Genomic DNA, 14903 nt, shown 5'->3' with positions numbered 1-14903 from the left:
GCGAGCTGGTTGGATTGGTGGTCAGCCCGCTGGCTTGCAGAGGCGCCTTCTCTGCCTGTTCCCACTCTCTCCATCTTCTCTCTGTGCCCATGTCTGTCATGTGATTCCCTCTTCTTAGAAGGACACCAGTCAGGCCAGGTTAGGGCCCTTTCCCCACCCCCACCCCTTGCCCCCTAGTCCTGGGCCTTGGACTCAGGGCCTGAGCACTGTCCCTGGCTTCTTCTCACTCAAGGCTAGCTCGGAGCTCCTGTCACTCGGCAAGAACCAAAGAGGAACACTTCTTGTTTTAACTTGCTCCACTCTTGGAAGACTCTCTCAAAAGGATGCAAACTCACACTAGATGACCGGGAGATCACATATTTAAGCTTTATTGAGATACAGTTGACAAACAAGTAATGAACACACGCCCTAGAAAGTCTACATTCTTCCGTGTGACACCAGGAAAGGACCACACTGTACAACCTGGGTTATATTTCCCTTTGGGCATGTGTGATACCACAGCTTTTCAGACTGACATACTCTAAGATGGGAAAAAGTGGAACCAAGGGAAAGCAGAGGGTAGAAATAAATCTTTCCATGAATGAAAAGATCACATTAAGTAGCTAAGAGAACCGTTGAGAGCCCTTGACCACCTGAAGATCCATTTCTGTTTCAAAATTGTTCCTGTTGGTAGAAGATCACTTTCCTTCTTACATCCTCAAGCGGGCAGAAACAAGTCAAGTGTTTCTTCACTCCTAGCCCTTAAGGGCTATTAGAATCTCTAAGAAACAACATACAGTCCTGACACTGGATCTAAATATTAACTCCTGAAACATAAGGCCCTTGTTCACACACCTCCCTCTTCTCTCTCTCTCATCTCCCACAAATCTTCCAGATTCTCAGAAAATCCCCCACATGATTCTTGTGTTAATTTCAGACATTGTTTTCTTAAGTCCAGTTCATAATATAAATATATCCCTTAGTTCAGAACTTGTTACTTTTGTCATTGAACCAGGAAATTTGTCCAAAAAAGAGAAAAATAGAATCAAGGCTGTTGTGGAGTTAAATTACATTCCAAACAAGAAGTTTCGGTAGATGGGAGGGCACACCTGCCAAACAACTTGAATAAATATCACATCATCTTTCAGGTTGCTAAATAGATAAAGATATTTAGCTCAACCTTGTAGGTCCAATTGTTTCCCCAATTACACCTATAATTTTCGCATGGAGAAGCAAAGTAAGAAGATGGAAGATGTTAGACAAAATGACAGCACGCTTTAGCATTTGTGGGTACAGACCATGTCTGGCATTAGGGAAGCCTTGGGTTCAATCCTCAGTATAGGGGTGGGGTCTATCCATTCTACCTGTTCCATTGTCCATCTGGTATTTCTGTGGACAGAATTACCAGAAAAAGCCATATTAACACAGTGAGGTAAAATATTAAGTATAAAAGTAAATACCATAATTCGAATCTGTTCCAACTAGACCCACAGATTAGCAGACACCAGAATAAACATCAAATAGTAGAAAAAGGAGAGCTACAATACAATACGGGCTTTGAATATTTTTAAAATTATAATAATGCTATTTATGTTAATAATTTTAGATTTCTTTGGAAGAATAAGCCCATAAATCCATGTCTTCAGTCATGAACACAGGCCAATCCTCTGTCAACTACAGCCAAAGTCGTTTTTGTTGTTGCTGCTGATCCTGGGGCTTGAACTCAGGGCCTCTGGCTCTTGTTTAGCTTTTTCACTCAAGACTAGTACTCTACCATTTGAGCCACACCTCTACTTCCAGCAATTTGCTAGTTAGTTGCAGGTTTCAAACCAAGATTCTCAGATCTCAGCCTCCTGAGTAGTTAGGACTATAGGCCAAAAGTCTTTAAAATCTCTTTAGTAGCAAGTGATTATCTAGCTTCTGCATGTACCTTTCTCCTAAAAGGCTGATAATTCCAATTATTAGACCAGTTGATAGCTCATGGAGTTAGCCACCTCCCTGTAGATGACTCCTGTCATTTCATAAGGCAACCTGCAGCAGGCCTCTCTTCTATCAACTTCTCTTTTCATAGGCAAATATATTTAAAGTGCTTGATAGCCTCATGTTCCTTTTACCACCCCTCGGTGGGTGGCATGCAAGTACAAAAGCTGCCTCACAGACAGGCACAGGAAGCATGCTGAGGTGTTGAGGGGGCAAACTGAGTTTCTGATACTTCTTTCTTATCTGGGTCAGCAGCTTGCACACCGGAGCCCTTAGGAGTCACCAGGTGACGAGCCAATGGCTTAGGTTAGGTCTTATGACAGGGTTGGAGTACAATGAAAGTACATTTTCTTCTTATAGGTAGCTTTGGACAATCAGCCTAAGAGGTGCACAAATCAGGAATTTATGTACTGAATTGTAACTGAGTACTTCAGTATTTCATTTTGCCTTGCTCTGCATATGTCCCTGATTACCTTTAGCACTGTCGTGCATTGTACTACTGAGGAAGAAACATTAATAAGCCACCAGTCCTGATACCACTTAGTCAAATATGTGTGCAATCGAGTTGTTAGGAATTCCTTTTCCTAGGATTATTGTTATGAACGGTAATCAAAGACCAGAGAGGGAGGCTCTTCACACTGAACCAATTCCTGACTAGTCATTTCTGCAAGCGTTTCAACCACCTGGCTGATAATGTAGGAGTGCACACAGGCACCTCTGGCCACAGGACGCTGGTCAGCATGGAGGCAAGCTTCTGGATGCAGTTTCTAAAATACTGGCTCACAGCCTGTTTTCTGCCGCAGACACGGTGTCTGGCTGTGTGCCTACTTCCCTCTACACACAGGAAAACCCGCCCGACTATGTGCCAGCGGAACTCCGAGTGGCTCGTTGGGTGGCTGGCCTCTTGGCTGGCCCTGATGCTCTGGTGTGGGGCACCACCCCTAGCACTCAGACCTGCTGCTTAGGGAACATTTCGTAGACCATGGCTTCTGCTGTGGAGGGAATAAATCTAGCTCAAGTTGGAGCCAACATTACTCTTGTTCTCTGCTAACAAATACTTCTTGAAAGTGGCTTTTTATTAAAGTAGCATAATCTCTTTGGTTTCTGGAGGGAATTGCAGATTCATGGAATGTTACAGCTGGAAAAGGCTTTAGAGCATTGAGCAAAATCCTTCATCTAACAAATGAGAAAAATGGGGCCTAGGGAAGTAAAAGAACTTGCCCTTGCCATATGCCAGACCAAAGGTATAATACTTAAGAGATTCAAAAATGGACAGAGGGGCTGGGAATGTGGCTTAGTGGTAGAGTGCTTGCCTAGCACACATGAAGCCCTGGGTTCCATTCCCCAGCACCACATAAACAAAAAGCCGTAAGTGGCACTGTGACTCAAGTGGCAGAGTACTAGCCTTGAGCAAAAGAAGCCAGGGACAGTGCTCACTCAGGCCCAGGACTGACAAAACCAAAAAACAAACAAAAATGGACAGAAGCTGACAGTTTAAAGATGACAAAAAGAATGCAGCAGGATTAATAGCCAAAGAAGTACTGATGTCCATGGAGAAAAACCTCATGATTAAATGTAAGTATGAAATCCAGCTAAACCCTTTGACAAAAAGCTGAGAAATTATGTGAGCTTAAAACCCTAAAAATGCACAAAGACTTACAAATACGTGTTTATATTTAAGAGACTGCAGTTATCTAGTAACTAATGTTCGATTTAGAGAACAGAACTGAACATCAGCCTGTGTGGGGAAATCTGAAAGCACAAAGAAAGAACGTTAATACATTCTACTTCATTAGTGATAAGTTACATAAAGCTCTTTGCTACCAGAAATTCAAAAAAACTTTGTGGCTTATACAATCAGTTGTATAAAACAAGGGCCACTCCCAAGCTTTCTGGTACAGGTAGGGATTTCTGTATATTCCTCTCTTCCCTAGAGCATTTTTCCCTTCCCAAGATGTCTGCCCATCAGAAGACAAGAAACAAGAGAAACACAGAAAGGAGGTGAGTCTTTGGTATCTTTGTCACAGGAAGTCCTTTGCTGAAAGGACTGTCTCCACACTGGCATTCTATGCTGACTCTCTTGTGACAAGGCTGCCAGGCTTGGAAAGGGCGAGGCTTTGTATGCAAGAAAGGGAGGATTACAGGCGCTTGTCAACAGACGGAAAATGACAGCACATGTGAGCCTTAGCCATGGACAAAGCAGCTAGTAACACCAAGTACGCTTGTCTCTGAACACATATTTCTCAATGTTTTTAGAACTCATGTTTTACAAAGTGTCTGTGATCTGAGAAGCTGATGTCAATATAACTAGATGTGGTAATTTTGGCATATCAAAAGTATTTACATTGCAGCTAACACATAAGGCCAATGAATAAAAAAATTATTTATAAATGCACATATATTTACAATAACATCCCTAGGCAATAGAGACAAAAAGCAATTCACAAGAATACAAAACCTTTGACCTGGTATCAATTGGTCAAACCTGGAATTCTTGCTGCAGACCTTGAATATCAAAGCCCTGTTCTCAATTGTCTGCTTAAAAACCACTCAACAAATCCAGGCACACTCTCTCAGAGGACTCTGGAATTATTTTTGTTTTTTGGAAGGCAAAGAGCACATCAAGGCAGAGCTGCTCTCCCGGGACCCTCTGAGAGCGAGCTGGGACCGCCGATCCAGCAACGAGGCGCTCTCTGGTAGGCCCCGCACAGCTGGGCACACCCTGTGAACCACCAGGAAGCACATTTGCTCCAATAGTCCTCTTGGACCCCATGTATCCGCTAGCCCTTCCCCTTTCTTGGTCAGGAGTCAGCACCCACAGTAGCCAGGCCAAACTTGCGTGGTCAGAAACCAAGGGTAAGACAAGTGCTGACCTTGGGGGTCCCTGCTGAACTTGGAGGTAGTAAATACAAAATGAGCTTGAGTTTCTACCCAATCTCCTCCTGGAGAGGGCTTCAAGTGCCCTCACAACCATCTTGAATGGTTCGAGTCCTACTAAAATCAAAAGCGCGGTCATGTAACCTGTGGGGAGCCACAGAGGATGAACAGTCTGAAGCCCTCTCTGCCAGGCCCTCCTTTGGGCGAGGCTGTGGGGAATGCAGGGGTGGCTTCTGGGGGAGAGAAGGCAGACCTAGTTCTCTGCTTATGTTCCACAGAGGTCGCGGCGATGGTTCTGAGGACAAAGAACAAGAATTACCAGTGGTTATTATCGTTTCAAATTTCATTTTCTAAAAGCTAATGGCCTTTTAACCAAACCTTCAAAGAAATAATGCCCAATATCCCTAGATAATGACATACCTGCCACAATCATAAGACAAAAACAAACTTAAAAATATCTTAGCCAGAATTAAAAGATGAAACAAAATAAAAACTGAACTGTTGTCTATCAAATCCTTCTTCTCAACAAACCTAACCAATTAATTTTGGAAACTATGTTATGTATCATGTTCTTCATTATTAATTAGTAGTACTGCTGCTTTAAAAGTTATAAAACTCTACACACAAGGAAAATGACTAAAAACAGAGACATTGTAATGAAGAAAGTATCAGGATGCACATTTTTAAAGTAAACAATCATTTCTTCCAAATTCTACTATGTACGAACCATATAATTAGTAGTAAATAATAAAAAATTATATTAAATCAGATTATCTGAACTTTGGTTAAAAAAAATATGTATTTTCATTATTGACCAAAGAGGTTAGCTCTTTTCCAACGGATTGCTTACTAAGTTACATTAACTTCATGACTCTTCATGTAAAAAGTAAGCAGGTTTCTCAAGCCTTGAGACGCACAGGAATTAACACAAGGTTCTTGTTAGAATTCAGATTCAGATTCACTAGGTGCGATTACGACTGCGTTTCTTTTTGGTACTAATGGGTATGAACTCAGTAGGCACTCTCCCACTTAGCCACCCCTCCAGTCTTTCTTTTGCTTTAGTTATTTTTCAGACAGGATCTCATGCTTTTTGCCTGAATGGGTCTTGGACCACAATCCTCCACCTATGCTTCCTGCCTAGCTGAGACCACAGGTGTGTGTCTGGCTTACCTGTGTTGAGATGGAGTCTCACTAAGTTTTGCCTAGAACCTCAATCACCCTGACCTTTGCCTACCAAGCGGCTGGGAATACAGGTATGAGCAGCTTGCCCATGACTGCAAGGCCAAGCAGCTCTAAGATAATGCTCAATCTTAGCCCACACTTTTTTTTTTTTGCCAGTCCTGGGCCTTGGACTCAGGGCCTGAGCACTGTCCCTGGCTTCTTCCAGCTCAAGGCTAGCACTCTGCCACTTGAGTCACAGCGCCACTTCTGGCCATTTTCTATATATGTGGTGCTGGGGAATCGAACCCAGGGCTTCAAGTATACGAGGCAAGCGCTCTTGCCACTAGGCCATATATCCCCAGCCCACACTTTTGAATAGCAAAAAATCAAAGCACCTGAGGTAGAGACTAGACAATGCACCCAACTATTCTTATGTGCTAATCTACTTTCTTTCAGATTAGATTCAGAATTAAGACATCCAAAGAACTTTTTTTTTTTTTAAGATGCATTACACTTTGGTTCTTCTCAAATCCTTTTTGGATAACTATTCCGGGAAATAGAATGTTGGATTTTTTTTTTCCCTACTCAGCAACTGCAGCATGCCTGCCTGGTTTTGATTTTATATTGTTACTACTAGGCAGAATTAATATATTTCTTTTTTTGCCAGTCCTGGGGCTTGGACTCAGGGCCTGAGCCCTGTCCCTGGCTTCTTTTTGCTCAAGGCTAGCACTCTGCCACTTGAGCCACAGCACCACTTCTGGCCATTTTCTGTATATGTGGTGCTGGGGAATTGAACCCAGGGCATTTCATGTATACGAGGCAAGCACTCTTGCCACTAGGCCATATTCCCAGCCACCTTTCTTTTTGTTTTTTTCTTCAAATTTTTATTATCAAACTGATGTACAGAGAGGTTACAGTTTCATACGTTAGGCATTGGATACATTTCTTGTACTGTTTGTTACCTTGTCCCTCATGCCCCCCTCCCCCCTCCCCCTTACCCTTTCCTCCCGAGGTGTTCAGTTCACTTACACCAAACAGTTTTGCAAGTATTACTTTTGTAGTTGTTTGTCTTTTTTTTTACCCTGTGTCTCTCAATTTTCTTAAAAAAAATTATTGTCAAAATGATATACAGAGGGTTATAGTTACATACTTAAGGTAGTGAATACATATACATTTGTTGTCATACTTGTTATACCCCTTCTTCATTTTTCTCCCACCTTCCCTCCCCAACCTACCTCCCCTCCTTGCTTTCTTCATTGGTTTTAACCTTCCTCATGATGGACATTGTCATTCTAGTCTACAATGGTTAAGAACTCCATGATTATTAACAATAAAACAATTCCTTCCAGGTCAGGTGATATATACATTTCTTTCCTTCTGCTTAGGGTAATCTGTTCCTTCTTTTTCTCTCATTTCTTCCCTCCTCCTCGGTGCCCTTGAGTTTCTTAGTTTGCTTTCATCAATGGCCAGCGCAGCTGTTTGGCCCTCTCTACTGTATTTTTCACCTGCTTTCCACTGATTCTGTGCCCTCCTCTGAGCTACCCTCAGATGTGCATGTGGATACACCACGTGAGGTAAAGAATATAGGGTCCTCTAAATACTATAAAACGAATTAAGAAGTCCTTTGCTTCTTTGTCATTGGAATTTTCAGTCTGGATATTAATTTAGATAGATATAAATTGGAATTTCAGTTTTACTTTTTGGAACCTTTCTCCCAAGACTATCCTCTTTTGGTTTCACTGTGTATTGGGACCTGTTTGCTTTGTCATGCTGCTCAGGGTATATGCCCAGGAGCAGTATGACTGGATCATAGGCTATGTCTATGTTGAGTTTTCTGAGGAACCTCCAGACTGATTTCCAGAGTGGTTGTACTAGTTTACAATCCACCAGCAGTGTAGTAGGGTTCCTCTTTCTCTGCATCCCCTCCAGCATTTGTTGTTGCCTGCATTCAGAGTACAGGCAGTACTGACTGGGGTAAGGTGGTACTCAGGGTTGTTTGTATTTGCATTTCCTTTACTGTCAGGGATGGTGAACATTTCTCCATGTGTTTCTTTGCTGTTTTTATTTCTTCTTCTATGAAGTCTCTCTTTAGCTCCCTTACCCATTTAGTGAACAGTTTATTAGGTCTGGGAGGGATTAGTTTCTTGAGTTCTCTGATATTAGGCCTTTGTCTGATGTATTTCTGGTGAATATCTTTTCCTAATTGGTCTTTCTAGTTCAGTAGCTATGTCTTTGGCTGTAGAAAACATTTTTATTTTAATGTAGTCCCATTTGTCGAGTCTCTCTCCAACCAGTCATGACCCTTGTTCAGCAAGTCCATGCGTGTGCCTCTAAGTTCTAGTGTCTCTCCTACTCTATCCTGCAGTAGATGCAGTTTCGGGTCTGATGTTGAGGTCTTTGACCCATTTTGAGTTGATGTTAGTGTATGGGGACAGGCGGGATCTACTTTTGAGTTTTCTGCATGTGGCTGCCCAGTTTTCCCAGCACCAATAGTTGAAAGGGCTGTTTTTTCCATTGTATATCTTTGTCTCCTTTGTCAAATATCAGCTCACTGTAAGTATGTAGTTTCATTTCTACGTCTTCTAACCTAGTCCATTGATCTTTGGGTCAGTTTTTGTGCCAGTACCAGGCTGTTTTTGTTCTCATGGCTCTGTAATAAAGCTTGGTATCTGGTGATACCTCTTGCACTGCTTCTCTTACCTAGAGTTGCTTTGGCTATTCTAAGTCTTTTGTTGTTCCATAGGAATTTTTGGATTGCTTTCTCTATTTCAGTGAAGAATGTCATTGGGATTTTGATGGGAATTGCATTGAATTTGTATGTCAGTTTTGGCACGATATTGATTCTACCTATCCATGAACATGGAAGGTCATTCCATTTTCCTGTCCTCTTTGATTTTTCTCTTTAGATCTTTATAGTTTTCACTAAATAGATTTTTTTACATCTTTGGTTAGATTAATTCCTAGATATATTTTTTTAAGCTATTGTAAATGGTGTTGTTTTCATGATTTCCTTTTCTGCTTGTACATTACTGGGGTACAGAAAGGCTACTGATTTGGGGGATTAACTGCGTCCTGCTACTTTGCTGAAATGGTTTATTAGTTCTTGGAGTTTGGGAGTGGAGTTTTTGGGGTTATTCAGATATGTCATCTACAAGTAGGGATAGTTTAGTTTCTTCTTTCCCTATGTGGATCCCTTCAATGTCCTTTTCTTGCCTTATTGCTCTGGCTAGGGATTCCAGAACTATACTGAATAGGAGTGGAGAAAGTGGGCATCCTTGTCTCATTCCTGATTTTAGGGGAAATGGTTTTTGTTTTTCCCCCATTGGTGTATTAGCTGTTGGTCTGTCATATATGGCTTTTATTGTTTTAAAGAATGTTCCTTCTGTTCCAGTTTTCTACAGAGCTTTTAACATGAATGGGTGTTATATTCGGTCTAAGGCATTTTGGGCATCAACTGAAATAACGAGATTCTTGGCCTTAGCTCTGTTAATGTGGTGAATTACATTTGTTGATTTGCATATTTTAAACCAGCCTCACATCTGTGGAATGAAGCCTTCTTGGTCATAATGTATGGTTTTTAAATTTTTCTGAATTCTGTTGGCTAATATTTTATTGAGGAGTTTTGCATCTGTGTTCATAAGGAGACTGGTCTGTAATTCTCTTTGTTGGGTCCTTGACTGGTTTTGGGGTAAGCATGATATTGGCTTCATAGAATGAGTTTGGGATTTTTCTTTCTGCTTCGATTTCATGGAAGAACTTGAGAAGTATTGGTATTAGCTCCTCTTTGGTTTATTTAATTGATTTATATCCTCTTGGTTCAGTTTGGGCAGTCTATATGTCTCTAAAAAGGAATCCATTTCTGTTGTTTTTCTTCTTTACTTAGTATAGATTCTGGAAATAGTTGTTTATGGTTGTATAGATGTCGGGGATGCTTGCTGTAACTTTTCCTGTGGAATCCCTGATCTTAAGGATTTGGGTCTCTTTTTTTTTTCAGTTAAGTCTTTTTTTTTAGTTAGTTTTTGTTGTTGTTGTTAGTCTTGCAAGACGTCTGTCAAATTTTCTCAAAAAAAAACAAACAAACCCAAAAACAGCTTTTTTGTTTTATTAATTTGTTGTATAGTTGGTTTTTTTGTTTTTTAGTATTTCATTAATTTCTGCCCTAATCTTTGTGATCTCTCTCCCTCTAGTAGCTTTAATTTTTTCTTGATTTTAGAGCTGTTTTAATTGCATCATAAGGTAGTTTACTTGAGCTGCTTCTATTTTCTTGATGAGTGAACTCAAGACAGCTTTTGGTGTGTCCCAGAGGTTCCTTTGTGATATATTTTCATTTAATTGTAGGAACTCTATCATTTTTTTTTAATTTGTTCTGTGACCCAGGTGTTATTCAGTAATATGCTGTTCAGCCTCCATGTATTTGAGTAATTTCTACAATATCCTTTGTTATTGAGGATTAGTTTGATTCCACTGTGGTCAGATAGAATGATAGGGATAATGTCAATCCTCTTGTATTTGCTAAGGCTCTTTGTGTGAACTATGATATGATCTATTTTGGAGTATGTTCCAGGGGCTGCTGAGAAAAATATGTATTGAGTTGTTGTTGGGTAGAACACTCTGTATATGTCTGTTAGTTCCATTTGGGATATGGTGTCATTTAGGTCTGAGGTTTCTTTGCTTATCCTCTGTGTGATTGACCTGTCTCTTGGTGAGAACCAGTTTCTTGGTGAGAGCAGAGTATTAAAATCTCCCACTACGAATGTACTTGGGTCTATCTGTTCTGTAGTTCTGAGAGTGTTTGACGTATTTAGGTGTCCCATTATTTTGTGAGTATAAGTTGATGACTGTTACATCCTCTTCATGAATCCCTTTACTAATATGTGATGACCTTATCTTTTCGAACTGATTTTAGTGAGAAGTCTAGCTTGTCAGAAATCAAGGAAAGGCTACCCTTGCCTTCTTGTTAGGTGCATTTGCTTGGAAGATCTTTTTCCATCCTTTCACTCAGTTTGTTTTTGTCCCTGGCTGCGAGATGGGTCTCTTGAAGACAACAGATAGATGGATCTTGTTTTTGTATATACTCTGAAGTTCTTTTTCTTTTGATAGGAGAATTGAGTCCATTAATGTTTATGGTTATTATAGAGAGATGTATTCTTCCTGCCATGTTCCTGCTTACCTGTATTTTGCTCCTTTCCTTTTCTTGTGCTTACTAAGTTGATCTCCTTTGGATTTCTATCTGATGTGGTACTCTGGTCTTGACTGTTTTCTACTGATTGAACTCCTCTTAATATTGTTTGTAGAACTGGCTTTTTTGTTCATATCCTATTTTTTCTTCATTATGGAAAGTTCTGGTTTCTCTGTTGAAAGGAAATTCTAACTTTGTTGGGTATATCAGTCTGGGTTGGCACTTAATGGTCTTCAGGGCTTGGATAGTACTCTTCCAGGCTGTTCTTGCGCTGAGGGTTTGTGTGGAGAAGTCTGCCGTGATTTGGATTTTTTTTTCCCACTGTAGTATAGCTCCTTCTTTTCCTTACAGCACTGAAAATAAGCTATTTGTTGCTTAGGTCTGTTGTTTTTACTATGATGTGTCTGGAGGTGTTTCTTCTAGGACCTGTTCTACTAGGTGTTCAATGTCTGTTATGTAAGTAAGGTTTTGTCTTGTCTTTTAAGGTTGGGAATATTTTCTGTAATAATTTTACTGAGTAAGTGTTGCAAACCTCTGTTTTGATATACCTCTCTCTCTTCAATACCAAATATATCAGATTATATCTATTCTCTTTGTGTACCATTTCTTGGAATTACCCTTGGTGAATTCTGAGTGTTTTTTCCCAATCTATGACTTTCTTTTCCAGCTCCTCTGTTTTATCCACAATTCCTGATACTCTATTTTCCATCTTGCATATTCTGTTATTTGTGGCTTCCATTGTAGTTTGCATTGTGAAAACTGAACCATTTATGGTTCTTAGATCTGTTCTCAAGGTGTGAATTTCATCTTTTAAGGAGTTGATCTTTGTATCTATTTTTTCTTGCACTTCAGTTCTCAAAGTGTTAATTTCTTCTTTTAATGAGGCACTTGCTGTATCTTCTTCCATTTCTTGACTTCCTGAAGTTCCCTGGAGATTTCATCTTTAAGCTCTTGGAATTGTTTTTGAAATTCTGCTTTGATGTCCTTGGCCAATTCTTTCATCATATCCTGAAGTGCTTTTTTTTTTGGCCCGTCCTGGGGCTTAGACTCAGGGCCTGAGCACTGTCCCTAGCTTCTTCCCGCTCAAGGCTAGCACTCTGCCACTTGAGCCACAGCGCCGCTTCTGGCCGTTTTCTGTATATGTGGTGCTGGGGAATCGAACCTAGGGCCTCGTGTATCCGAGGCAGGCACTCTTGCCACTAGGCTATATCCCCAGCCCCCTGAAGTGCTTTTATTCTCCATCTCTTCTTCGCTCTCACAGGAGTTTTTCCTGGGTTGCTGTTGATATTTGGAGTTGGTGTGTTGACTTGACTGTTCATGAATTTTGTAAATTTTCTTTGCGATTTAGGCATCTGGGAAGCAGGGGTTATGGGAGCTGGTTGTGTCCCCCTGCTCTTCCTGTTGGTGGATGGCAGGTGGCAGCCTTTGTTTGGCCCTGGGATGGTTTGCACTGGTCTGCTGATCAAATGTGACCCCAGGCCAGGAGGTACCTGCGCGTGCTCTAGCTGGATGGGGGTTCTGTGTGATCTTCTGTGAGAACTGGATTGACTATTTTCAGGCTCCAGGGTTAGGTGGTGGCTTCAGAAGGGCTGGTCTTCCAGCGAGTGAACTTGGATTTTTGGGCCTTGGCCCTGTTGTTTTTCTCCCCGCCTGTGGCTGGGGACCTTCCTGTCCAATGCGTGGGGGCGGGGGGGGCATTCAACATGCCTTGACAGCTGCCAAAGCGTTCACACATCCTCCAGTTATGGGTGGAGGTAGATTCAGCAGCTTTCTCTGTGAACCAGTGTTTTGCCACTGCGACATGTTGTCCCTTGTAAGTCCCCTCATATGGCAAGTCACTTATTTGGCAAGAAAAGGCAGGTTAAAGACTTCCTTCCCCCAGGTTGCTGCCACTGGAGTGCACGTACCTGAGTGAGTGTTGCTCCTGAGAAGTACACAACCCTGAGTGTCCCCACGCGGGCGTGCTCTGCCAGCTGGTGGCTCTGCCTCGCTCCCCAAAGCCAGTAGTCAGGGAGATGTAGGGTCCTAGTGCCCCACTGCATATGGGATCTTCCCCTCCCCCACCCACCCACACTGGGAGCCCATCAGTGGGGTGGGGGTGGGGGTTGGCTCTGGTCTCTTTGTCCCCTTAAAATGATGTAGTGTTTCTTGGGCTGGAGAGGGTTGGGTCCAGTCAAGTTCTGTGAGTCTCTGCCAGAGCTGGTCTCCCGTTTGGGGGGCCCCTGGTAGGGTACTCACTGGTCCTGGGGGTGGATGTGTCCTGCGGTGCTGTGAGAGCCCCCCAGGTCTCAGGGCGGTGGTGCATCGTCTCTGCACTGCTCAGCTCCTGGCTATCTGGCTCCCACACTGTGAGAGTTTTCTGCTCTGGGTTCTGTGGTCGCTGCACTCCTGGGCACCGGGCCACTTCTGCAGCTTGGCCATGCTATACTCCGGCGAGGGAAAGGGAGGAGTGGTCTTTGCAATTTTCTGATTGTGTAGTTTATGGGTTTTTTTCTTTGCTCCCTTCTGGTTTCTGTGATTCTCCCCTTGTTCAAAATTTTTTTTTGTTGCTGGTCTCTTTGGGGGTGGGGGAGAATGTTGAATGTTGGGACTCCCAACTCACTATTTGGTTGGAGCAATCTAGGGTGCTTCCCTATGGTTTCGGTTTGATCTTCTTCTTCTAAAAGTTACATTTAATGATAATGAATTACTTTCATGGACACTGACTATAAAGTGGTTAACTCCAGCTGGAGTCCAATGGCTTAAGCCTAAACTCCTAGCTACTCAGGAGGCTGAGATTGGGAGGACTATGGTTGGAGACCATCCCAGGCATAAAAAAACCTTCTCAGCCCACAGCTGGGGCCATCCTAAGTTATGTGGGAAACTGAATGAAACTGGGAGGATTATGGTTCCTGTCCAGGCTGGGCAGGACCATCTATAAGACTCCGACTTCGCAGAGGGAAGCAGGACACAGGGGCATGTATCTATGATCGGCAATGATTCAAAGTACAGCCATGTGGAAAGTAAGACTACTTCAAAAAAAAACCACAGGGTTAGAAGAATAGCTCAAGTGGTAGAGTGCCTGCCTAGAAAGCCTAAGTTCCTGAGTTCAAACCTTAGTATCGTCCCACTCCACCTACGAAAGAGACTGACTTCACTAGCAGTACTTCTCTCTGGCCTATACTCTCTTAAGAACAACAAAGCATATGTTAAGTTTCATGTTACTCATTTATTCCTGGCAAGTACCACCACCATACTCTTTTATCTTCTTCTGTGAACCTGTAATTCTTACCCTCTGCCTTATTTTCAGTGCTCTGATATACCAGAAAGTAATAGCTGATAAAAGTCTAGGCAGTTAGAAGACAAGTTCAGTAGGATCTTTCTTGGCTTACACGTTGACCAGCATTTGTACAGTACAGTACGTCTTTCCTTGGCTCATACAGGACAGAGGACACTACCTCAAAACCATCCTTCCGACTGGGAATATGGCCTAGTGGTAGAGTGCTTGCTTCCTATTCCTGGGTTCAATTCCGCAGCACTACATATATAGAAAAGGCCAGAAGTGGCACTGTGGCTCTAGTGGTAGAGTGCTAGCCTTGAGCAAAATGAAGCCAGGGACAGTGCTCAGGCCCTGAGTTCAAGCCCCAGGACTGGCTAAAGACAAAAACAAAAAAAAGCGTCCTTCCACTATGGCCCAACGATAATTCAGGAAAGAAAGAAACACCTCCCAAGTGATGCCAGGGAGCCT

The 14903-nt window shown here is 42.2% G+C and overlaps 1 protein-coding gene across 1 annotated transcript in view; it reads right to left on the bottom strand.

Moving 5' to 3' along the window:
• Window positions 1-3377: 3377 nt before the first annotated feature.
• Window positions 3378-14903, bottom strand: part of Lrig2 (leucine rich repeats and immunoglobulin like domains 2) — a 74641-nt gene continuing 63115 nt past the window's right edge. The window contains exon 18 of the mRNA XM_048363038.1: window positions 3378-5131. Within this exon, the coding sequence (XP_048218995.1) occupies window positions 4914-5131 (218 nt within the window). The 3' untranslated portion in view covers window positions 3378-4913. The remainder of the gene's footprint in view (window positions 5132-14903) is intronic.

This window comes from Perognathus longimembris, chromosome 15 (assembly GCF_023159225.1).
Source record: "Perognathus longimembris pacificus isolate PPM17 chromosome 15, ASM2315922v1, whole genome shotgun sequence".
NCBI classification, from domain to species: domain Eukaryota; kingdom Metazoa; phylum Chordata; class Mammalia; order Rodentia; family Heteromyidae; genus Perognathus; species Perognathus longimembris.
This window is presented reverse-complemented; position numbering and strand designations above follow the sequence as displayed.